At 40.9% G+C, this 25,698-nt stretch overlaps 2 protein-coding genes across 3 annotated transcripts; one reads left to right on the top strand and one right to left on the bottom strand.

The window, feature by feature from the left end:
* Positions 1-2,826: 2,826 nt before the first annotated feature.
* Positions 2,827-12,674, top strand: PROZ (protein Z, vitamin K-dependent plasma glycoprotein). Its single transcript, XM_010082588.1, has 8 exons — positions 2,827-2,893; positions 4,377-4,540; positions 5,542-5,566; positions 8,266-8,379; positions 9,802-9,933; positions 11,197-11,282; positions 11,362-11,485; positions 12,006-12,674. The coding sequence occupies exons 1-8, from the start codon at positions 2,827-2,829 to the stop codon at positions 12,515-12,517; spliced, it is 1,224 nt and encodes a 407-aa protein (XP_010080890.1). The 3' UTR covers positions 12,518-12,674.
* A 752-nt stretch (positions 12,675-13,426) lies between these two features.
* PCID2 (PCI domain containing 2) lies at positions 13,427-25,529 on the bottom strand. Of its 2 annotated transcripts, none has more exons than XM_010082589.1 (14): positions 25,461-25,529; positions 23,623-23,712; positions 23,000-23,073; positions 22,212-22,277; positions 21,631-21,672; positions 21,101-21,155; positions 19,311-19,414; positions 18,500-18,575; positions 18,237-18,378; positions 17,042-17,142; positions 15,653-15,726; positions 15,358-15,483; positions 15,029-15,152; positions 13,427-14,015 (listed from the first exon to the last, which is right to left on the bottom strand). In XM_010082589.1, exons 1-14 carry the CDS (start codon positions 25,494-25,496, stop codon positions 13,926-13,928), a joined length of 1,200 nt encoding a protein of 399 aa, XP_010080891.1. In that variant the 5' UTR covers positions 25,497-25,529; the 3' UTR covers positions 13,427-13,925. The 2 variants fall into 2 exon arrangements, with proteins under 2 accessions (XP_010080891.1, XP_010080892.1); XM_010082590.1 differs by lacking the exon at positions 25,461-25,529 and adding an exon at positions 25,239-25,250.
* Between the last annotated feature and the right edge of the window lie 169 nt (positions 25,530-25,698).

The raw sequence follows: 25,698 nt of genomic DNA on the forward strand, positions 1-25,698 counted from the left end.
GTGTCATTGGCATGTTATAGAATCATAGAATGGTTTGGGTTGGAAGGGACCTTCAAGATCATCCAGTTTCAACCCCCCTGCCATGGGCAGGGACACCTCCCACTAGACCAGGTTGCTCAAAGCCTCATCCAGCCTGGCCTTGAACACCTCCAGGGATGGGGCATCGACAGCTTCTCTGGGCAACCTGTTCCAGTGCCTCACCGCCCTCACAGTCAAAAATTTCTTCCTAACATCTAATCTAAATCTACCCTCTTTCAGCTTAACTGTCCCCATCGCTGCCCCATCACTGCCCAGGCAGTTGGTCTACAAACCCACTTTGCAGGGTTCAGTGTGTAACTGGGAAGAGGACCCTCCCTGGGAACGAGTTGCTAAAACCAAGACCAACTAACCCAGTTACCCCGCCCTGAGGAACTGCAGATTTCATATCTGACACTGTGTGCAGGCTTCATGCTGGAAAGAGTAACCCTTCAAGCAGAAGGCAGTCCTTAAGTGGGGCTGCAGGAAACAGGGATAAAGGACTCCTTAATGAAACACGTCTCCACATGCTCACCATGGTAATTAAAGGAACAAGAAAAGAAATCTCAGTAGCTCTTGATAAAGAAAGATGTGAAGAAAGGACTGCCCTTTTAAAACCCTCTCTTTATACAGTTTTCCACAGTAATATGAAAATTAAAGTGTAAAGTCTGTTGCATTGATATCAATACAGAAAAAGCAAAGTTAATGCCATGACGTACTGAATACACTGAGGCCCATCCCCAAGGACACAGCTGCTCAGTCGAGGAATACTTTAAAAAAAACCAAAAACACACATTAAGAAAAAAAAAGACTGTGTAAACTAAGCTCTAGTGAGAATACAGCTTCTGTAGTTCTGTGTTATTATTAACCTACTTTGAACAATTACCTTACACTTAGAAGTGCTCTTTTATTGATGTAGGTTTGCAAAATACGGAAGGCTTGTTTAAAAAAAAAAAAAAAAAAAAAATCTGCAGATCTGCATCTTTGTGCTTGCTTCTGCAAAGTCCTGTGCTGACACCAAGTGGTGATATATATTTCATGCTGAAGGGAGCCAGATGCTGTACTGCGTATTCATGGGGCGATATTCATTATCACAGGAAGGTAAAGGCAAGCAGCCAGGGGCAGCGGGGTGGCTATGGTGGCAGCCTTGCTGGCAGATGCTCTCGTGGGGATGGTTGGCCAGAGGATTATGGAAAAGCAATGCAGCCGCTGCCGTGCAAGAGAAGAAGGGTGAGGTGAGCCTCCACAGTGGCTCCTGGGCGTGCGAGGTGCTGGCTGAGCCCCCAGCACCCACCAGATGTTACCACTGGCAACAGCTTCCACCTTTCCCCAGCCAAGAAAAACCCATCTGGGACAGGTACAATGGGGCTCAGTGGCCTCAGGGGACGGAGGAGAGCATGGAGAACTCATTTACTAAAGAAATTTCAACACACAGTTAAACAAAGAGGATGGGAGGCTATATTAGTTCTGCAGAAATATCAAGGAAGGAAAAAAAAAGTAAGTTTATGAATTGGCTGTGAATAAAATCAAGATTGATATCAGAAGGGTTGTAACTTCGAGTGAACTTCTGGAACAATGTCCTGGCAGAGACTGTGCAGGAAAAACCTCCCACAGTGTAGTTTGAATGCAGAGGTTAATTATTTGCTGATGGCGTTAGGGTCCGTGATGTGAGCTGCAACATCAGCCCTGGGTTGGCAGGGACTGGCCTTGCTGAGGCGTGTGCTTTGCTTCAGCCTTGCTCATCTGCCTCAGTACTCACTGTAACTGGTTTTAAGAACTTCAGTTGATGTGAAGTTTTATTTGGGGATTTAACGGTGAATGCTCCCATCAATTACACTTTGTTATAGGAACTGCATACTCAAATAATAGCTGGGAATTTATGACATGAAAACACAGAATGGTCTCTATGTTTCTAACTCGGTTTTAAAAACCCACTTTTACTCTCACTGATTGTTGCTCTGACTGTAGAAATGGTTTCCTGCTCTTCCCAGGACCCTGCCTGTGCTGGGAGCCAAACAACTCCCTGCGACACCATTGCCATGGCAGAGCCCAGCCCATGCACACCAACGCTTGGATCCATGCTTGGATCCTTCCTTGGATCCTGGGCCAGGCAGGAGGGCTGCCCCAGGCACTGGGTGCCTGGCGCAGCAGCCCAGGGAGGTGCTCCCGTCTGCTCCGTACTTACACCTCCTTTCACAGACTCTGTGTGCCTGTGTGTGACCAGGATCCAGCGGTCAGGAAGAGTTTTCCATGCTCTCCTTCATGGCTGCGCAGTACAAACCTAACAGCCAAAAAGAAAAATGCCATATCCATTCAGATACATCCCTATGGGGGAAATCCCACACTTGGTTTCTTGGTTGCTCTAAAAGCCGATGGGATTTGATCAGTGCAGCTAAGCCTTGGCAAATGTTTTGTGGTTACGGTGTATGAAAGATCCACGCTATAAAACTGATCCCTGTAGTCATCATCCAGCTTGTACTTTCATAGGGTACAAAGGAGTGTTCATACTGTTCATCTCTCCCTGTTTTGAATTAGAGCAAATGAAGGCTGGGGGAATACCCAAATCTTGGAGCAGCTCTCAGCAGATCTGGCAAACCTGTTCCACCTTCAGCCACAGCACTAAGAGAAGGGGCACTGTTGCACCACTAAGCAGGTTTTTTTTGAGGGTTTTTTTGTCACGTGTTGACACTGAGGCCAGGCCTTGCCCTTAGAGGTTTTGTTTTCTCATGAGCAGCTGGACTTTAAACTTCAACATCTCTCATGCAGCCATTCCCCCAAGAGCTGCACAGCCATTAGGCTCAGAGAGTAACAATGGCAAGGTGCTCTTGGACAGTATTGTTTCTTCTCTCTGCCCTTTTCCTTCAGACAGAGCAGACAGGTATGGCCTTTGTTTTGTTGTGGCTTTAATTCTGGTTTGTGCTACTGCTCCTCTAGACACACCAGGAATTTTGTACCTTGTATTGTGTTTACCTTGTAGCACAGGGTGACACCACTGAAAAGTGTCTGTTCCTTTTTTCCTTACATTTCTCCTATAGCTAGTAAAAACCGCAGTGTGTTACTGAGGCAATGTAATTTTGAATTACCATCATTTGCAACAGGGTGATATTTTGTCTTTTCTTATCATTCTTCGAGAGTGTCCCAGATATTAAAGATAATTTTTTTCTACATTTCTAGTTGCTGCCAACATCAAAATAAGTCTTATGAAAGAGGCTGAGATGCATGCTTGTTATAGCTTGAAGAAATTTATGTTTCGGTATTAATCCTCCATGGTTTGTCAATATTAAAACTTTAAAATGCAAAACACAATCATGAAGCTTTTTTCTTTTCTCTTTTTTAACATCACATGCAAGCCTGTTGCTTATTGGATATTCTTCAGAAGCATAACTAAGCCTTTGCATGCATTTTCAGAATAATTTTGTTATTGCTGTCACCTTTTCCAATTCTAATATTATTGATTATTTCAACCTATGTGCCCAGCCGTGCTAGCCCCCCAAGCACTGTATAAAATACAAACCAATCCCTGTCCCTGCCCCAACAGGTTGACTTTCCAAGTACAAACACACACTGACACACACAGCCACATACTGCTTACTGTCAAAGGCAACAGGCTCCAGCATGGCACTAGTCGTCCAGCTGGCAAGCAACTTTCTTTTTTTTGTGGGCATTGTTGCAAAGAGGAGTTTTAAGTTCTGATAGCTCTCATGTCTTTGATATCTCCCTTCTTAAATCAGAAAAGTTATGGTGTCTTCCACATAGAGGATGTTGTATGATATAGCCCTCGTAACCCTGAGCATTGCTGAGGGGTAGCTTTTATTTATTCTCCATAAGAGAGATTTGATTGAGAGCTCAGCCATGTCATGGTTTTGCTTCTCAGCAAAACATTCCTGAGAAGTCAGACTGAAGGGTATCAGTTTGGATCCATCATCATTAATTATGACAGATCATTTTCACTTCTACTGATGAGTCTGAAAGCCCCACACAGTCTTACAAAATAGGCTCTGCCTTTATGACAATGTTTTCCCCTTTTCCTGGCTGTGCCACAGCAACACTGCTCTGTGCGTCTGGTGCAGGGAAAAAGCATGTCAGGAAGGGCTTCAGATTCCCTCTGCTTGGGAGCAAGTCAGGCACTTCCCAGAAGAAAATGTTCATGACTCCTCAGACGAGTTTGGTCTAGGAAAGTAGGGCTCTTTCGCTACGTTAGTTTAATGTGGCTGAAACCCTGAAACAGTCAAAAGATTTCTCTTTGTGGTTAAAACTGTCTGCTTAAGAAGATCTTTTCAAAAAATGGAAAAAAATAGTGAAAATACATAAGAAAATTAGTCTAAGTACTTATATTAGCATTTTGTCATACAACATTTCAGTGTTTATATCAGCTGATGAGGCAAACAAAGTTGTGAAGCGACAGAGGCGTGCCAGTTCCCTACTCTTGGAGGAGGTCCTCCAAGGCAGCTTGGAAAGGGAATGCCTTGAAGAGAGATGCACGCAGGAAGAAGCAAGAGAAGTATTTGAAAATGATGAAATGCTTGTAAGTATTTTGTTTTCTTCTATGTACATTAAAAATTTCTGCCTTGGCTGAAAACTGTCAATACAGTGCTTAGGGACATGGTTTAGTGAGTTAGGTGGTGTTGGGTTGATGGCTGGACTTGATGATCCTTGAGGTCTTTTCCAACCTTAATGATTCTATGATTCCATTAAATGTAGCCCTGCAGCCTGCTTCCTTTGTTTGGATTTCTCTCCATGTGAAACCCTTGCACCCCAGCAGGCAGAAAGCAGGTGTCTTCAGTGGTCAAAATGGAAGTGCAGAGGTTAGCTCTGACACTTTTCAAGTCCCCTCCTGAAAATGATGTGTCCTGTGCCTTATGTTGCAGAAGTATATGGCTGTTGTCCCATCCTGACCACACAGAGAGAAATACAGCTTCAGCATCCCTTAGGGACCAGGAGGGGCAAGAGGGTGTTGGGACAGAGGGAAGCAACACACTAGCAAGTAGTGGCACCTATAGAAAGAGGCTCACTTGGTCAGCGGCTGCAAGTCCCCTCGTACAAGAGGTCCTCCTGACACATACAGATGGATGCTGTGCTCTTTAATAGGAATCTGTCCAGAGACTGCAGCTCCACTCTCTGCTGTTCCCTCTGCCTCCAGCAGCACCAGCTGGGGTCAAGCAGGAAGGGACGGGATGGGACAGGATGGGGTCACTTCCCAGGCCACTGCACACAGGAGAGACAATGGCCAGTCAGTTTTTCCAGGAAGCCATATTGCGAAAGGATTCAGCTGTTTCTCTCTCGCCTGTTAAGTGTTTCTTTTCCTTTGTAGCTTCTTAGGAAACAATAAAATAAGCAGGATGTAAACCCCCTCCCATCTCATGTCATTCCAATTTTGCTGGCAGAGCAGAATTTGCAGTTGTGCAACTGCGTAAACATTAAACCGTAGTATACATTCTCTCATGTAATGATTTTGGTTTACCAAAGTATTTATGGAAGATGATATTATTTGAGAATTAAAATACACTTTCCCTTTTTTTTTTTCAGAAAATGTTTTGGGATGCCTACTATGGTAAGCTGGCCTCGATTTCTCTCCTTCATAGTCTTGTCACACTGTGAACATTATGATTCAGTCTGATGCTGGTTTTCTGAGAGTTTGTAGCAGTTTATCCTACAAGAAGCACCCAGTCACTACCTGTCATGTCTCTAGTAAAGCAGGAGGAAAAGTGTTGATATGAAAGGTTTAAAAGAGTAATAAATAGGATAAAAACCAAAACATTTAAGACTGCAGAGTGAATAGAAGTTGAAGGTGAGATGTTATCAGAGTAAATAGGCTATTTCTGTTCCTGAACATAAAGCTGTTCTGAAACAACCTGGGACCTGACAAAGTCTGCTTTGCTGATACAATAAAGTAGCACAGCTTTACAAGCAAAACCTCCCAAACATGAACCTAACACTTAAACCTGAGTGAGGTGAATAGGTGTTAGAAACTACTGGGCTGTCTGCAAACTCCGCACTCTGCATCATCCCTTGGCAGCTGTCGAGGCAAGAAATGAATCCGTAAAAGCTGAGGTGCTGATGTAACTAGATGCTTCCTGAACAAGGAGCCTGGGGCACCAGAGTACAGTGACTATGCCTTGTTCCCTCCTTTTCTACATGCCTTGTCCTACGATTTTCTCTTAGGTTTTTTTGCTTAGCTTTTATTAATTTCTAATCTTAGTTTTACATAGTGGATAAGGAGGTGGCAAAGCCAGTGGTTAGTATTAATCTTCTGCAGAAGCCATTAAAACACTGATTCCAAGAACCTGTTAGATAGAAGAACACCATCAGTGATATAAATGTTATTTAGATAGACTCACAGACTCACAGAATGGTTTGGGTTGGAAGGGACCTCAAAGATCATTGAGTTCCAACCCCCCTGCCATGGGCAGGGACATAAAGAATGATGTTAAATATCTGGCCTTTGCTATGTGTTTCATTATTTCTCTGAGAGTGGTATTAACTTCTAATTTCAGTCATTGAATGTTTGTACTAAGCATGTCATGCAGGCTTCCTCCCTACTCTATGAAGACAGAAGGGCAACCAGTTGACAATGGTCCATCCAAACAAGCTTAGCCACAGTCAGGATGCATTACTGGCTTCAGCCTCAGGGGCGAAGCAGTAATCCTTGCAATAATTAAAAGTCATTAAGTCTTGTCTTCTGTCAGGGCACTTGGCCTGAGGTCACACTTGTTCCTGACTCTCTTTTATTAACAGTATAAACTTAGCTATTGATAACTTCTCTTTAAACATCATTTTCCAAACAGTTCTGTGCATGCCTTATAGCAGTCTGTGTGTTCCTAGTTCACTTAATTACAATGTAATCTGAGACATTTCTATTCTATGATGTTCACTGATTCCCCACTAGGGCTCTTATCCTATAATACTGTCAGATTAAATTGGTTTAGATTATTTGATCTTGAAAAATGCATGTTGGCTATTACTTGCCACCTTCTTATTTTGATCAGTGCTTACAAACAGTTTAATCATTCCAGTAACAGAAATCATGCTGATTTCTCTATAATTCCTTGAATCTTCTCTTTCCTCCTTTAATAAAGCTAAGCAACGGGTTTACTTTTTTCCCAATCCCAGACATTTTTTGAGACCACTTCCCCTATATTTGAGCATGCATTTCAGAGGCTTGAAACCATCTAACTTGCTTAAGGCTGTAGATGTAGCCCTTCCCTAGCTCCAGCTACCCACCACTGCAGCTGGAGGTCTTCACTCCTCAGCTCTACCTGCTCAGCTGTGCTGATGAGCCCCCCACAACCCACCCAAAGACTTTCCCAGGAGACCTAAATTGTGCCGGGTGGCACATCTGACTGCAGGTGGGCTGAAGGTGGCAACCACTTTAAGTCAGTATTTTAGTACAGCTAATGCTGAAAGACACATGTGCCCATAGCCTGAGCAGGTGGTGGTTGGTGTTTTTTCCCAGTACCAAGAGGAGTTTTCACTTTTCTGTCCCTGATATCAATTATTGCAGCCTGCTGACTGAAGTAAACCTCTCTGATGAAATTCTAAATTTTAGAAAGGTGGGAGAGCATGTCCCAGGTTAGGCTTTTCCAGCTTGCTCCCTGATTGCTCATGTCTACAACAAGCAGTTGTGATTTGGAGAACATTTCCAAACTCTTTTGGAGTCTTTCCAGTGAGCAGCCTAAAGGGAAACTGGCAGTTCTGCCTGGTGCTTCACCTGCAGTGAGGCATCCTCTGGATTCAATGTTTGATTCGCCGGAAAGACTAAGCTTGCTAATGTCCAAGCTGTTGTATAATAATGGTACAGATGTATAAAAGCCAAATTTCCTCCCAGTCTGATGTTGCTCACTGTATAATTTTGATGCCAGTTTTTTTTATCCATATATGCATATAATAATTTTTTTATCCATACACATATCACCCTAACACGGGAGACCTAAACCACCAGTCTCATATTAGATTTGTAACGAGTCCATGATCTGTAAGTTGGTGCTTTTCCCTGAAGTAGAGCATCCTCCCTCCAGAATCAGGCTCTGCCTCTCAGCACTTCCCAGCCTCCCTGCCAGGGGCTGCAGGATTGCCTCTGGAAGCAGAGGCTTGGCCTAAAATTCCTCCTGAGGAGCAGTTCAGTGATAGCCCATTTCCTTCCAAACTGCTTCTTGAAATGTTTTTCTGAGTGTTTGGCATGCTGGGAAGGGGGCTGCGTAACAAGGGTCAGCGGTGGGGGTGACTTGTCCCTCTCTTGCGGCATTTCGACAGGTGGCCGGAGGTGCTCGTCGAGCCCCTGCCAGCACAATGGTGTCTGCGAGGACAGCATTCGCGGCTACACCTGCACCTGTGCCGAGGGCTACGAGGGAGAGAACTGTTCTTTCGGTAAGGCACTGCACCCCTTTCTGAGAAGCCCTAGCTCCTCCTGTCGTACGGGGTCCTTGGGAAAGCACATACAGCTCTCCCATTACAGCCAGTTACCAGCTTTTAGGTTAAAACACACAGTTCTTGGCAGAGCAGGGGTGATGTGTGCAGCCTGTCTACCAAAACATTATGGCACGCTGAGGTGACACAGGCTCCCTCTTCCCCCTGAGCCTCCCTTCTCTGGGGATACAGCAAAAGGGCTGAAGCGAGTCCCCCTCATGGGTGGGCTCCCACGGCAGCGCTGCCCATTGCCACCCACACTCCCCAGCTGCTGTCCTGCTTTGGTCCTAGATGGCGTGCGGCCCAAAGGACAAGGGCTGTGGTGCTGGTGTGGCTTCCCAGCCACCCCAGTGCCTCCAAAGCCACACATGCCCGCAGGACAGTCCCTCAGGACAGAGGGGCTCCAGAAAACAAACCAGTTTTAGTGCAAAAGTGTAAAGCAAAATGGATGCTTTCTGGCAGGTAAAACACCCTGAGCCGGATCCTACATTTTTACATCTACCGGGGTTCTACTTTCCAGCCCTTACATCAGTATTTCTGCTGGCTCAGAGGTCCCCTGGGGAGGGAGACGCCCCGGCTGCCATAAGGCAGGGTCATTTTCTGTATAAAGAGTGTGACTGAACAGAGACAGACCAGCTTCTTGGGGACCACAGAAGGTGACACAGTTTGGACCAGTGCTGGGAGCTGGATCAGATCTTAGAGAGTCATTTGATGTTGGGTTTGTTGTTACTTGTCCACCTGTGAGCTAGATCCACCATCAAATGGCTGTTCCTCCTGTCACTTTGTGCTGAAGTGTTTGCGCAGCTACAGAAAGTTGACTGAGCGTGTTTCAAAGGTGATTAGTACTCGCTTTCTTTTTTTCTTATCTTCGGTGACTGTTAATTTTAATTTACTTAGCACAAGCATGAGAAATAAGAGCTATGCATTTGGTTTTGCTGAAAAGCAGAAAGCATTAGCCTTTTTCTTCCTCAACCAATACCTGCCACCTTGGCACGTACAACAGATTCCCCCCACTGCAGATACTTTGTGTTTTGTTTAAGACAGCAGAAAGAAAACCCATGACATCCTTTCATGGGTTCAGGTGGAAGGCCTAGTTTGACCCTTGGCTACTAACCCTCCCCCAGAGGTGCAGACAGTCTGGTGCAGGGAGGTGCTGGGTCAGCACAGTTTGCAATGAGTCTGTGGAAGCTGCAGAGACTCAGCTGTCTCCAATTTCTGCTTAAAAAGGGGAAAAACAACCTGATGGGAAATACTACCAAGCCAAAGTTCCTACCCACCTCCACACAGTGAGTAAACATAAAGCGCTTAGTAAAGAGGCCTCAGGCTATGCATGAAAATTCCAGCTGAACTGTTCCTGATGCTTTTCCTCTGCTTGCTCTTTAGCTAAGAATGAATGTCGCCACCAAGCTAAAGAAGGATGTCACCACTTCTGCTACCCAGGAAGTAATTCCTACCATTGTTCCTGTGCCGATGGCTATGAGCTCGGGAAGGACAAAAAACAGTGTATCGCATTAGGTAGGTGTGAGCATGGAAGCACAGGGGGCACATGCTCAGTCTTGGGGTGGGCAGGCCACCATCTGATACCCAGATGCCATCAGCTTGCTTAGAGACTCAAGTGATGAGAATGTTACTGACCTAGACTGGGCAGAAAAAGGAGGAATTTAGGGACCACCACCTAAGATGCCAGAGCAGTGGTAAAAGAAGCGATATTTGATCTGAACATTTAAACACGGGTCTGCAAAGAGGACTTGCATCATCCTACATAACACTCTGGGACAGGTTTTCCACTCCTATGCTCAGTAAAGAGTAACTCCACTGAAGACCTGGCTGTTAGGGAATGAGGTTCAATTGATTCTAGCCAGGCACCTGATGGTCTGATAAATGAAGGGCAACATTTGCTGCCATGTTAATTAGTTTGATGCAGTAGCCCTCTTAATTTTTAAAATCTCATACTGGGTATCTCAATCTCCTCTCCTTATAAACTAGGTCTACTAAAAACACAGTAGTACGCTTAGGCTCTTGTCTATATTAGCAAGTAGGGCAGCCAAATAGGAGTTGAGCTGTAAAGCCACACTTTTGGTGATGAAGGCCTGATGGCCACACTCAATGCACATTGCAGGTGGGCTTTACTTCAGACCAGCTCTAGCTCAGTCCTGTGGACTAAGCACCCATTAGCTATGAGAGCACGTTAAGTGCACTCCCGGAGGGTGTCTTCTGGTTTAGGTTCACCTGAACAGATCCAGTTTGTGTGACCCAAGACCATGCCACAAGGTGAACAGAAAGTGTGATAAATGCAGATAACTGGGGGATTCATTTGAAAAGCCCGCTTGCTGTCTGAACCAGAACAGAAAGGCAAGCACATCCCTAGAGTAACAGCTTTAACAAGGAAAACTGAGGATTTACCTTGTCCAGATTGGGCCACAGCTATCAGGTATTTGGCGCAATTCAGATGCAGGATACAAAGATGAGGAAGCAAGCTGTGGAGCTGTGGTGATGGCTGGCTGGAGAGGAAGCCTCATTTCATTCGTTACAGACACTGAAATCTGGTCACCACAAACCTAAAGCAATGACCTGAAATGTTCCGTGCCATCACTCAGGTATTAGGCTAATTATTCCAATTTTCACCAGCTGAGAAATTGTCCTTCTCCTTTTACTTTTTTACTTTGTACAAAAACAAAACCCCAAAGTCAAGGTGGAAGCAGTAAGATACTTGCAGGTAGCTGTTGTCTTGAAAGTACACAGCATGAGGTTTTGATGTTTTTTTAATTCATTTGCTAGATCGATGTGCATGTGGCAGACTTCAGGACAGTAATAATCCAATAAGTGAAACCAGGAAGAAACGTGAGGAGCAATTTCCTTGGCAGGTATTTCTAGCAATTCATGAAACCCATCACTCATCCTCACATGGGCAGTGTTATGTGTCATCTTTTTGCATTTCCTTAGGTCCTGCTGCTAAACTCAGAAGGAAAGGGCTTCTGTGGAGGAGTGCTGCTAAAAAGTAATTTTGTGTTGACTACAGCAGAGTGTGCCCTTCTGCACAGCCATTTTGAAATCAGGGTTGGTGCTGGTAGGTGATGAAACATTTTCTCTTGTTGTAGCATGTTTTAGTGTTGACAAGCTAATTTAAATAAAAACTTACTAGAATTTTTGCTGCATAAGAATATTGTTAAAGGAAACAAACCTGAAGTCATCTCATTTAAGCATCTCAGTTAAGTATTTTGAACTAGAACTACAGCCGCCCCATACCCACTTACAAACCAAGCAGAGAGACAACTGCCTCTCAAAACGCAATTCAGAACTCAGCACCTAGGGATAAGCTAAACCAGGAGGATTTAGAGGTGGCTTTTGTTACATGTCAAAATTCACTTCTCTTGTTATTTGTCCTTTGCAATTATGCATGCTTTCACACAGCATTAAAAAGCTGTCAAGATATCATTCCTGGTTTACTGCAGCAGTTTCAAGAAAGAGCGCCTTTAGTTTTTCTACTGCACGTTATTTCTCACCCTGACTAGGCAGTTGTCAGTTTGCATGCAGCTTTCTGCATGATAAATTACTCCTAAGAGCAGTGAAATGTCTTTGCTTCACAGGGCCTAATGGAACAAGTGGAACTGAGAAGATAATGCAAGTTAGTGAGAAACACATACACATCCGGTATGATGAAGACACAGGTGAGAACAACATCGCATTACTACAACTCCAAGAGCATGTGGAGTGCAACAACCACCAGCTTCCTGTATGCATCCCTGAAAGAGACTTTGCAGAACACGTTTTAATTCCAAAATTGTCTGGTACAGTCAGTGGCTGGAGAATGGAAGGTGATGAACTTCAAGGTGATGAGTTGCAGGTTTCATACCTTCCCGCTGAGGACTGCAAACAAATACTCAACATCAGCCTCACCAACAGGCAGTTTTGTGGACACCTCCAGGAGGCTGTAGACAAACGACTGGCTGGAGGAAGCTTTTTAGCTACCGAGTATAAAGGCACTTGGTTTCTGACTGGTATCCTGGGATCTTGGCCACTAGAAGACACTGACTGGGAAACATTCCTATTCACTAACACCGCGAGGTATATTATATGGTTTAAACAAAAAATGAAATAAGATACAAACACAACCAGCCCTCCAGCACCAAGCACCTACCAATCACTGCAAGGAAAGATTTGTATGCAGCCAGTAGACCCATTTGACTCTCTTATCATGATTTGCAGCAATGGAAGTGGCAATGATGATACGTATATAACTCCAATTCATATAGAAAACCCTGTTTGTCTTTCCTTCTTCTGTTGACACATAGTACTGTGAAAACCTTGATGTAATAGACCTAGTTATTTCACTAAAAACTGACTGACCTTTAAGTTTCCTAGAACTGTTCATCCTAAAACTCAAGAAACATTGATGTTTTTATGGGATTTTAAATGTTGCTAGAAGGAAATGAGTCTTTTTAGTTCTTGTTACCCTGAGGTTTGATTCAGCAAATTCATATTTTCATTTCAGCATCCATACAAGTAAAACTTAACAAAGACCAGGGGAACCCCAGCCTTTAAATGCCTATGTTGATGTAGGACTTGACACTCTCATCACACTAAAAAATGCTTCTCCTCATACATGTTTTCCCTTATGAATCATGTCCACGTCAGTTAGTGGGTGAACTAAAACCCAACTCTCAAAGAGGGGGAAAAAAGGTTTTATTTCCTTTAAAAATAATTAAACCCCCCCAAAACTACCATCCCATCGCTACAGATAAAGTTACCTTGTACAACCCCCAAGCAAACAAACAAAACCCCCAAGACAGTAACACTTAAATTAATGGATCCAGTGGTAGTGTTTTCCCCAGAAGCAGAATAAAACAGAGAATGGATAAGTTACTTACATAAGCTTTTGTTCACTGTAACAAAAATGAAACAAAAAATTACCAGAATTAAAAAAACCCAAACCCATCTGTGGGGACCTACAGGCAAAATTCCACATTTACTTGAACCCGTAAGTACCACTGACACAGTAAAGCTTTTAGTGTCAAGCACTTCTCTAGTTTTTAGAGAAGGCTTGAAGAAAGTATTTACAAGATTTTTGAAGAGACTTAAAAAAAAAAAAAATGTAAACCATGAAAGAAACATCACTTCCCCTCTGAAAAATGGATTAACACAAGTAACAAAGGATGATACTTCTCCTTTCTGAAAGATAAAAGGCAAAAATAATAACACAAAGTACTTTATAAAAGCTTTAAGCAGTTTGGAAGGAATTTGGAATGCTTTGCTTTATTTCCTCATGAAATACTTTGAATGATCTAAAAAGCCTGCAGAAACTATCATTGGAAAGTTAGCATTTCATTCCAATGCACTTTGTAACACTGGCAGCCTTGGTCATTCTGGGAAAGGAGCCACAAACAGTTCCTGGTATTCCAGTCCTGGACATGAACCAGGTCATTTATAATGTTCTCAGGGCGATTAGGAGCAGCTCCACTGGGCAAGCTGAGTATCTGAAAAGTACTTGCATGGATAAGATGCAATACTCAGCACACTGTTGACAGCGGAGGAAATGGGTTCTGCTTACTGACCACAAGCTTTTGATGCTGATGAGATATATAGCCTTTAATGTGACCCTGGCAGAAGGGGAAAAAGACAGTGTTAGTACTGGAAGCTGGTAACACAAGGTCTATAACCTCAGCTGTATTCAGAATACATCAAGCAAAGTTATGTGTGTATACTCAATCACCACTGCACTACCGTACTTAATACCTATAAGGATACAATTTATGTAAGTGGGTCAATTCACAGAGTAAGCCAAAAGTTGGAACCACAACCATGTTTGCATACTAATGATGCTGTCAGACCCAGCGCCTATTGCCAGGCCCCCTGACTGGTCTGATGACATTTCCTTGAAGAGACAAAGCTCTACAGAAGTGTTTCTGAATTTATTCTTTCTCACTTTAAAATTAGGATTTTAATTAATCACTATTCCAAACCTAAACTAAATGGCACAGCCCTTCCTTTTCAGACATAGTGTTGTAACACAAATAAATCTTCCAGTGACCCACCCTCTCTTACTCCTAGACTACACCAAATAATGTTCCAGAAACAGAGAAGTGGTTCCTTTGCTTGCTGACACTGCAATGCTGCTCCAAAACCTCCAATGTATTAGAAATCTCTTGATTTCAAGCCTTTATCTGTTCATGAGTAGCTGAGATCCACAAAGAAAAAATGTGAAACAAAACCCAAGGAATATGCTTTTCATTTACTCTAATGTTAGAATGTCAAGAGTCTCCTACTTCAAATGCAGAACAAATGCCTTTTGGTCCCAGTTACAATTTTTGTGTTTTTAAATCAGTATTTATGCATATATAGAAATGTCAGTACTAGACTTGTAATGTAAAATTCAACTTCAATTTTAACCAATTCCTGCAAAGGAGGCAGGAACGAGAAGAAGCCCTTGGGGCAAATGAAAACATTTCACTTTGGGCACAAGTGAATCAACTTTTTTTTTTTTTTTTTTTTTTTTTACACAATAAAACCTGGGATTACTGATATGGTTTTTGTAATAAACTTTTATTCTCTACCTAATATTTTTCACTGTATGAAGTCTGGAAGGACCAGACAACAAGTAGTCAGCACATACCATATATATAAGGTTAGCTAAAATGCACTGGACTTCATCAATATCAACATCGTCTACTTGCATGAATTTCAGGGCAAACAGAAAGGCATCTAGAGATAGCTGATGTGTTTTGAGTAGTAAATATCTGAAAGAAACAACAGAAATAAATTTTATTGAGAATAACTTAAAAATTCTGGTTCTTAGAAAAATGGTGTTTCTACAATAAATTCACTTGAATGGGAATTCAGCTCTCAGAGAGAACTAAGGAGAGCATGTATGTTTCTATCTCAGTCCTAGGTGAAACCATATTAAACCTGCTTTTGCAAAAATGTAGGTTTTGTTATGCTTACACTTTCTTAAAGAGATTTCTGTACGTGATGATTTTCAGCTTCTCAAGGATAAGAAAGATTCCGCATCGAATAAAGAAGGTCTCATGCTTTGTCAGAGCTTCATTCAGTAGGAGAAGATTGCCTTCACTACAAGGATGAAGAAAGGAAAACATGAGGTCTCATCCAAATGAGAAAAGAAATTATCTGACTTGGTAGGAATATCCCTCCTCCTCTCTGTCTTCCTCAATCATCCCAAATAAATACCTTGTACTTAATACTTTTTGAACTAACATACAAGCCAATAAACCAATCATACCTCACAGCCTTTGTTACTTCAGCAAACTGCATAAGGTCATACTTTTTTAAGAGCTGAATTGTTGGCATATGGCCCTGAAAAAGAAATAGTTTCCAAGTTTTCCAGGGTAGTCAAATGCATTTTCAATGTAAGCTAAAAACATTTTTTAGAGAAAAAGACAAACATTTAACCACTTTTTTTTTGCTACAGAACAAGACACGAATAAAAGTATTTGCAAGACAACCCCTTTGCCTCCACCAAACACCCTGTAGCTCAACTGACAATAACTGCCTGATTATCATGGTTTAGGGAGTCTTAATATTTCTTAATGTTGGGGAACAGTTATCAAACTTGTAAAATCAAGATTCTGCGACTTGAGGCCTAGGCAGATGCAAATTTTATGTCATGGCTGTATGAGCTAATCTGCAAACAGAAGAACTGCAGGAATCCCAAGCATTACTAATAATACAAGCAGTGTTTCAGCACTGTCAAGTGCTAGCTCAGTCTGTACCAGATTTTTTTCTTCACTATGCCTCTGTGTGGAAATAAAAATGTCCTCTCAAAAAACAAAACAAAAAATAAAGAGAGAAAGTTCAAATTTGAAGAAAACTAATTCTCATTGCTAGCTCAGGTAAATCTGAACCACCTACACTGTCAAACAGAAACTCTGTTTTTTGCCTCCTGCACAGCAGAGATCAGATTGCACACTGACTTGGGTCAGACTTTAATTTTAGTTACCATCATGCTATGCTTCTGGTAACTCCTTTCCTGGTTGGAGGGATTAGCTGAGAGCAGAACTCAGCTGCATGTTTACTGAGAGCTGCTAGGAACAAAAAAAACCCCATCCAAACTATTTTAGTACAGTTTAAGGTTAGTGTTAATGTTTGGGCTCTGATTAAAAAAAGCAACTGTAAAAACAATGTCCTTTATCTAGTTTCTCTAGTGCCTCTTGTTTTTAGGAAGACTGTTAGTTTTCCTTTATCAACCCTACATTAATTGATCTGAAAACAACCAGTAAGAAAGTCAATAAATAAAAAAAGAAAAACAGAAGTCAGTTATCATACCCACTGTGCTTTCCCTTTACCCACTAGATACTGCAAGGTACTGGAACAGGAACACTGACTGGAAAAGCGAGTATGGTCACACATAGGTTGGGGCAAAGGTAGAAGATGGAAACTCACAGAAGCAGGTGACAACAACATTCTCCACGGGTAACTCTGGTAACAGGGTCAGGAACAGGAAACTATAAAATCTAGTCCTTGTCCCTTCAGTTACACTGAATTTAGTTAGCATAATCCCACTAACTCAGAGATACACAAATGCTAGCACAGAGAAAACCAAGAACCATACCAAGTATCAGTTTGATTAAATGCCCCCAAAAAATGATTTAGAAGAGTAACGTCTACTCACCAACAACATTTTTACTGGCAGTAGGTAGATCAAAATCATTCTTTTGTTCTTCTGGCTTGAGCGGTGACAGTGCTCAAAGGCAAATGACAGATACTCTTCAGCTGCAGACACAAATAAAAGTGCTAGTAACATGAGTCAACAACAAAAATGGGTTAAAACTGTAACCTAAATTCTGTGCTCAATGTCCATCTTTAGCTTGAACACACAATACTTGAAACTATATGAAAAAGAATCACACCAATCAAAATGCATCAAGAAAAATGCTGTAAGAATTACTGGAGATTCACACAAAATACAAAGTATTACCAGAAAAATAAGTCCTTCTTCAGAAAGTCAAAAGAAAACTTGTCAAGATCTAAATGTCAGAGGTAACAGTTACAATAAATATTGCAATTTTCAGTTCATTTCAGTAATATTATCATGCTACTACTACAGGAGGGGAGAATCTCAAGAAGCGCCGATGACACAGAACTTGCTTTTCTAAATTCACAGATTAGGTTCTTCAGAAGATGTAAGCTGCATGCGATGCACACATTTGCTGAGCTGCAGAAATGTGCCAGTTGAGATCACACAGGATGACAACCTGAAAATCTCAGCAGTTTTCACCAAGAGAGAAAAATGACAAGCCTGACAGGCAGAAGACACTGTTTAGAGTAACAAAATCGGCTCCAGAATAGATTTTGGTCAGGGGCTTAGGTTAGCGATGAAAGTTGTACACCTTAGCTCTAGAAACATTTCTGTTAGTGAATAAGAAAACTCAGAAATGTGGTTTCTACATCTTCCAAAATCAATGCACTGAGAAACTAATTCTACAGTACAGTTTGCTGAAGATTTTCTACATGGCATAGAGCAATTTGAAGATGACAAGACAGTTGCAAAGCCTCCTTTGAGAAACCTTTTACAAACCCATTTTTTGGATGTTCATACATTTTATTACGCATGCACACAATGCCTAAGACCACAGAGAACTTCACTGACACAGATATTTCAAAGCTGGGCATATACTATGCCCATGTAATCTCATCTCCGATCTGACTCAGCCTGGGGCCCTTGGATCGTTCAGCATGACTTTTCCCTTGATCAATGCAAACACAACTGCACCTTTTACACACATTTTGAGTCACACACACACGACATCAGCCACATTTCGCACCAAGCAGCAAGACTTTAAATATGTCTTACTGGCACACAGTACCTTGCTTAAAGTCACTGTCAAACATGGCTTTGCGTCCAACATAATATCTGTATGTAACTCGCTGTGCCATACTATATTCATCCTTCAGATTTGAGCTGTCAATTGCTCTAATTAAGGGCTTACATAGATGGAGCTTGTTGATCTGTTAAAAAAAAAAATTGCATTTTACTCAGAGAATGTAGATACATAGTATCATACAAAAAAGGGTGGGTTTGACTTAGAATATGAACTACAAAACACAGCTTACCAGAATTGAACCGTACCTTAAAATAAATTTTAAACAGCTGGTTCACAAGAAACAACATGCCCCACTTTTTGGAATCTTCAATGCCTGCTCGACTGTCATAAGAAAAGAAAAGAAAAGAAACTGAACATTGTAAGAAAATAATGACTTTATAGTAAATTCCCTCCATAGATATTTTATGGATTTTTAGGTTAAAAACAGGTGTTTGAAAATAAAAGTCAAAGTCAAACTTCTTCTCTTAAACCATGCCAGCACTGTCAAAACAGAACATGTGTTCCCACACTAAATTTTAAACAGATCTGCCACATTTTTTTCTCAATATAATGAGAAGATGTCATGCAAAAATATTATTAATCTGTATCAGGGTCTTCACTCCAGTCTGCAGGTAACACATAGGCTAGCGTAGCAATTGCTTATAATATTCAAGGTGAAAGAAAGATGGAAAAAAAAAAAAAAACAAACATTTTCTCTATGTCAGAAGTGTCAAAAATGCTAAGGCTGGAACAAAGAGTCACCCCTCTTTTTCACCTAACCATAACGAAGCAAACTGCACAACTGAACAGGGCACAAAAGTGTTAATGATCTTTCCTGAGAAACAGAGACATAATCAGACCCTCCCAACAACATCTGCTAGGAATGTTATATCTGAAGGGAAGCCTCTCCAGCTGTAGTTAGTCAGGAGAGAACAGACTATAAATGAGGGGAAACACGCCTCAGAAGTGTTTGTTCTTACCCAGATATTGTCTTAGTAAGTAGAAAAATCTTAGGTAAAGTTCATTAAGTTCTTAACAATTTAATAGTGCAGGTTCTGTAGAAGATCTTTCACTTACGTGTCACTGGCACAGACCCGAAAGCAGCTCATCAGCAATTCTGCTGCTTTTTCCAACATGTCGCCAACTTTGCTTTTCCCTTTCTTCACTAGCTGTTGATCTGCCTATCATTACACAGCAAGAAACAATGTGTAATTCTACATCCTGGTTCCCTGGGTTGTAAACAGTTTAGTTCCTTGACACAGCATTTTATAAAGTCTTACAGCAACATATTTGTCATGCCTGCTATCCCTCAAATCTAGAAGGCAGTGAACCTCACAGAATAAAAGAAAACACTCGGAGAGGCTTCTGAACATTGGTACCAAACCTAATGTACAGGAGGACAGTCCTTTGAAAATAGCACTGACTGCTACCACCTTTAGCACCACTAAGCTTAAAGCAGCCCTCTGAAACTTAAATTTAGGATCACCTAATAGCTGTATTGGAACATTAAGACTTCAACTTAAGTTTTCAAAGACCAAGAGATTGGCAAAAAAATGTCTCTTGAACAAAAGCAAACTAAAAATTATTCCCCAGTTATGGGGTTTTAGAATTTATAATTATGCTTCTCTCCACAGCCATGAGAGATAGATTTTATTTCTAAACCCTATCCAGCATTTTCTAGCAGTAACACAGACTGCCTGGGATTTTCAGAAGAAATGGAAAACATATGTTACAGCAGGAAGAGAAAAAAAACAAGTTGCCAACACATGGGAAAGATTCATGCACTGATTAATGCAGAACATAAACAACAGAGAAGAGTGGGGGGAAAAACAGTAAGCAGATAGTCAGTACATACTTTCTAAAAAGTTTTATTATAATACTTGCATTCTCTCTATCTGAAACATATGGAAAAGAAATGGAAACGCATCCTTTGCTGCAAAAGTCTTCTCTGTATCCACATCCTTTGAACATACTCAGGTCAGAAGACAGAGTTCAAACACTTCCCCTATGACTGATCCCACTTTCCCCTTTCTCATGCATCTCAAATATAGGAATTTGCCTCATTCAGACTGAGAATTGAAACTTGGTACAAAGCAGGCACACACACACAAAAAGTATTTTCTGTGCAAGCATACAAAATATGTTGCTTTGTGGGTGGGTGGCCACAAGAAAGCACTGAGGAGACAAACACTGAAAATACTGGATGTCGTCAAACTCTAACCTAACTTGAACTCTAGCTTCACCTCTTCAGGTAAAGTGATCAGGAACAAGATCATGACCCTGACACTTACCCTCGCCTAGCAGTTCTCATTAGATCCCTACACAAGCTACTTCAATTCCCTAGCCTGAGAAAAATTATATAATTTTTTTTTCTTTTTTTTCTTGTCAGCTCCAGTATGGGCTCAGCAAGAGCATCACAAGCAGTACATGCAGCTGGAAGAGGAGAAAGGAGGCAGAAACTTCCCTCTTTAGATGTGGTAGGTGGTTAGATTAGTTCAGCTGTCTGGGATATCTCCACCCTTACAAAGACTCCATCAAATACTAAGGATAACACATGGAAACAGTGAGTTGTGCCACCATACTACTCTGTCAAGACAGTGCTTATTCACTCCATATGCTCTAAGCAACTGCTGTGAGTTGCATGCAAGTCCTCAGAACCTCTCTAGTTCAAGCTGCAAATGGAAGATGGGCAGACTGAGCAACGTTGCTTTTCAATAAGACTGGATGAATTTAACGTGACAACAAAATCCTAAACAAGGAGTTAAACAGTACTGAGCAAAATTAGGCTATGTAATAAAGTCTAAAATATTTCCACCATGGAAACTCCCAACAGATAAAAGCAATGAGTAATAAACAGATCTACTTACATTATTAGCAAAAATTCGAAGATCGAGGGCTACAGCATACATAATAGGTAAAGCCCTGGAAAAGTAAAGCATAGTATCCTTAGTATGTGCAAATCATGCAATAAGATATGAGAAACAAGCTTTTTTTTTGTTAGTTGGTCATAAAACTAGAAAAATATACATTAATCTTTAAATATAGAAGGATGCACTTTTTAAAAGGAAAGGCCTTCAAGATCTCAGCATTTCAGAAATCCTACACTGGAAGAAGAATTAATTCAGAAACATTTTTTACAGTGGCTTTAATAAAATACCATCTCACCTTGAATTAATTCTTCATGTGTTTACTTATGGACCATTCTACATAATTAAGCTTAGATGTTTAGTTTTCACACTTCTGGACCTAAAAACTCAGAGAGGCAGCAAAAACAATTAGGCTGCATTTAGCTATCGCTGAGGATAAATAAAAACTATAAGCATAATTTTAGTTTGACTACTATGGTATTATGACAGTGAAAGATGAGTTTCGTTCCTAGCAGCTATGATGTACTCACCAGTTTTCCTCTTTATGTGCCTGAAATGCTCTCAGGAAAGATGTATTCTATTTAGGAGAATTTAAAACGCTAATAAACGAAGCACAGATATAAAACCCAGCAGTTTTATGGTACCATGGATCACAACATAAAATGGCAGAAACCAAAAAAGCAGCAAGCACATGAGGAGCTAGCATGCAAAGATGCGATAGAGAAGAAGGTGAGCACAGCCACACAATCCTTGGTGCAGCAGCAGCCCCAAGAAACATTGGTTGCTTAGAGATAAGATAGAAGCCTTCTTTATCAGTATCTTCCCCTCCAGCCAAGCACACACTGGGATGTACATTAGTGATTTGAGGGTCTCTTATACTCTGTGAGAAATTAATTTTCCATGTTAGAGCCAGGTGACAGATTCCTTCATAGTCCTACAGCAACTTGAAAGAAGAACATATCTGAATTTCCTTGCTTAAGAACCTAAACAGCTGAAGCGTATTTGGAAGCAGACCACATTCTATTAAATTTTAAGAGGGGCAAGGATAACTTATTCTACAAGACATATAGTTATCCTGAAAGCAATAGGCAAGATTTATGGAAAAGGATATTGGACAATAACAGTTTGGCATTTGTATGCTTCTATGAAGTCATGGTTTCCAACAGCGTAAGTACACCTGTCCAAGAAAAAGTGTATTAGTACATCATCAAATATCATACACGTAAACCAAATATTTCTTTCTGCCTTTTAACAAGCATAGAGCTTTACAGTTTATTTATGAGACACAGAAACATAATTTAAAATGTTCCTAACAAAATGGCACAAGTATTTTAACACAGCAGTAAGCCTGATAACTGTAGAAAACTGATCTGACAGAAGAATGGAGATTTGTTTGTACAGTATGTACAATATTAACTGTAATATGCTAACGCTTATGGAAACTGTCACCGATCCAAGACGGTTGAAAGCAAACTTAAAGACTGTGTTAACACTGAATTTTTTTAAATAAAAGCCTCACAGAATTGCTTAGGTCCTAAAGCTGTCTTAAGAGTACTTTTATGACTAAAATTCCCATTTAAAAATATTTATTTCCCTTACTTATTTAACTCCAAATTCTCATGTAGCTAGTAAATGCAGAGCAAAAGAAACTGCAAGCACCAAAACCAAAGCTGGATCAATGGCTACACGTAGATGACTGCCATATACATAAAGCAAACTTTATGTGGAAAAGAAAGAGAAAGTCTTTATTTCCTGCAGTTCTAGTATTATTTGTAAGAGCTATAAATACCAAGTTTTCAAATGTAAGTCCTTTAAAATAACTAAGCACATTTAAGGATACCCTTCCCCATCCCTGCTGGCTGCCTCACAACTGATTTTACATTCCTGGTCTATCTTTACCTTAAGTGGGCTGCAAACATTTCATCATATGGTGGTTCCAAAACTTGTTGACACTTTTCCTCTGGAGATGGAAGCTAAATATAGAATAAATTAATGAAACATTAAAGGAACATCCAATGCATCAGAAACAGAACATCATACAGATATTTTGTCACGGCAATTTTATGCATACATGTCTTCGCTGTCTATCAGAACCTTAAGTTGTATTAATAATCACATCCAGTGTAATGAACTGCTAGTGTGCACTCTGTCACCAGAGCCTGATTAGAGCTATCCTTAAATAAAAGCATCCAAAATGCATATAGGACAAGCACTGGACCCTTGTTATCCACTGGTTTTCTCTTTATAGTCACTTCCACTGTGCCACGTTACTAACTAATGTAGACCTGTCCAGAAGTGACTTCCCAGAAAACAATTCAAAGCGGAACACAAAAAGCCATCCAGGAAAAAAATGGAAATACATAATAGCCTTGTAAGAAGAAAATGGAAACAAACCTACAGGGGAATCCTGGTCTGTCCTGTGAAACAGATTTCTGAGGTTTATCTGCAATGGAAAGGGACTCATAGAGAGAGCTAGGAAAACTGAAAGCAAAACAAAATAAAGGTCAAAAACAAATTCTCACCTGTAGCCTTGGGTTTGCAACATGTGGATGTTTAAATGATACCAATTCTGCACAAAATTGTCCATCTCTGCTGTCAATGGCTTCTTGTACCTATCAAATAAAACAGTCACATTAGAGAATAAAATCCAGCCACGGCCACAAAGTGTATTTACACAAGACTACAGAAGCCACCTTCTCATTACCACTGTTCATCCACATCAACACCAACTCAAAAGTGAGTTTTTAAAGGTTTAAAACTGAATGAATCAATATTGTACTTTCAATAGACCTGTTTTTCAAAAAGGTATCAGGGAGGAGGCAGGGTGAACACTATCGTGGCTTCTTCCTTATTTGTAGGATACAAGCAAACCAGAGAATCTCCAAAAAACTTTTGAGTTTAATATTGTAAAACAGCACTTGTGAACCAGAATTGGTTAAGCTTTTTAAAATTCCAGTTGGATTTAGGGGAATCAAACATATTCATGAAGGCATAAACAATCTTTGATTATTATTGTTTGTAACGCTGCAGATGGAATTTGCCTGTCATGAATCAGGACTCGCAAATATATTTAATAGAAATTTTACATTTAGTAAGACAAACTACTTCCAAACCACAAAATTAGCTCTCCTTTGCTTGAAAAAGCCCCACCAATCTCTGGAAGAGTTTAAGCAGTTGATTCTTCCTCTCTATTTTAGTCTATGATTTTTCTCATTTGGTATGGGCTTTCTGTACAGAAAAGATTTTTTTTTTTCCTATCAGGACACAAAAGCATGACAAATTAAACATAAGCAGTGAGAAAGGAACTCTTAAGAAGTAACACCTAAATCTGCTTCCACAACTGAAGAAATTTCCAGCTTGATATCACAACAAACTGCTCAGACTATTTTTTACAAGGAGTTTGCTTTAGCAGGACACAGAATTAAACTGTTCTCCCACAGAATATAACACCTACAGCCTTGACAGTCTAATATCAGACACTGCCTTTGGAATGATAGCTGTGTGTTTAATCTACTGGTCTTAATTTTTAAGCATTACACATCCTGCTATCTGTCACTTCCTTACCCATTGCTTTGGATCTCCAACCTCACCTAGTGAGTGTCTATTCCATCAGTAAAGTGTCCGAGTTTGACACAGAGCAAAATGTTTTTTTCATAAGAGATAAGGCTTTGGTGAGGAGGGGTGCATAAACTTAAGAAAATGCGAACAGTTTAAATGCACAGACACAGTGTATACAACACGGAGGGTGGAGAGAAAGGATCACAAGGACTGTCAACTGGAGAAGATGCTGACTTTTCAAAGCAGTTCACTGTCCTGAGAGATCTCATTCACTCCATTTTTGAGACTAAAAGCCAAACAATTACTCTCTTTTTGTGTCCTTCACTCAGTTGACTTGACTGATCCTGACTAAAGCACCTAAGACGATAACAATGGTGAAAACACGATGGTTCAGAAAGACACAGTAAAAGTTGTCACACTAAAAGCTTGAAAGTTCAGCCCAGCTGGTACCCGCATGCCACTGTTCCTGTTTCTCCATCCTCCATGCCATACAGTGTCTCTGCATTTCTGTACTTCTTAAATACATGAACTGCATTTGTTACTACCCACCCCAACGTGTTAGTTCTTACGGAAAAATTACTTCCCTATCCATTACATCAGTAACTCTCACGCTTTTCAGAAATTACAGGAATACATCCTTAGCAAACACTGGTATACTTACTACAGACTTATAGAAGTGTATTTGTTCACCACATCACACATCCTTGGTCGATTTATTTCTTAAACAAGTTAACAAATATCCAGCAAAGAAAAATACATCCACGCAATCTAACAGGGCCCACAAACAAAAAACTTTGCTTACTTGCTGCAAATACTGATTTATGGTGATGTGCGCCATTGATATAAAAGCAGCAGAGGCAGGAGTCCCAAATAAAACGCAGTTTTACCACATCCTGCAAAACAAACAGGAATTTAAGAGAGCAGCAAAGCCACAGTGTCTCCCACCGATCCCCTCTCCGCTCTGAGGAAGCAGGGGATGACCTTCTCACCCCTCTGGCCGTTGCCAGCCGGAGGAACGCTCCGGGCGGAGCAGGGACCCT

The sequence above is a fragment of the Pterocles gutturalis genome, unplaced genomic scaffold (genome assembly GCF_000699245.1).
Source record: "Pterocles gutturalis isolate BGI_N339 unplaced genomic scaffold, ASM69924v1 scaffold43499, whole genome shotgun sequence".
In the NCBI taxonomy this organism is placed as follows: Eukaryota; Metazoa; Chordata; class Aves; order Pterocliformes; family Pteroclidae; genus Pterocles; species Pterocles gutturalis.

What these genes read in the sequence shown, in the direction of transcription:
- PROZ (XM_010082588.1), top strand. Translation starts at nt 2,827, where the DNA reads ATGGCAAGGTGCTCTTGGACAGTATTGTTTCTTCTCTCTGCCCTTTTC. An exon ending in CCTTCAGACAGAGCAGACAG is followed by an intron (nt 2,894 to 4,376) that starts GTATGGCCTTTG and finishes ACAACATTTCAG; the next exon opens with TGTTTATATCAGCTGATGAG. An exon ending in AAAACAGTGTATCGCATTAG is followed by an intron (nt 9,934 to 11,196) that starts GTAGGTGTGAGC and finishes TTCATTTGCTAG; the next exon opens with ATCGATGTGCATGTGGCAGA.
- PCID2 (XM_010082589.1), bottom strand. Translation starts at nt 25,496, where the DNA reads ATGGCGCACATCACCATAAATCAGTATTTGCAGCAA. An exon ending in TTGCAAACCCAAGGCTACAG is followed by an intron (nt 23,074 to 23,622) that starts GTGAGAATTTGT and finishes TTCTATATTTAG; the next exon opens with CTTCCATCTCCAGAGGAAAA. An exon ending in TGCCAAACTGTTATTGTCCA is followed by an intron (nt 21,673 to 22,211) that starts ATATCCTTTTCC and finishes TAAATAGAATAC; the next exon opens with ATCTTTCCTGAGAGCATTTC.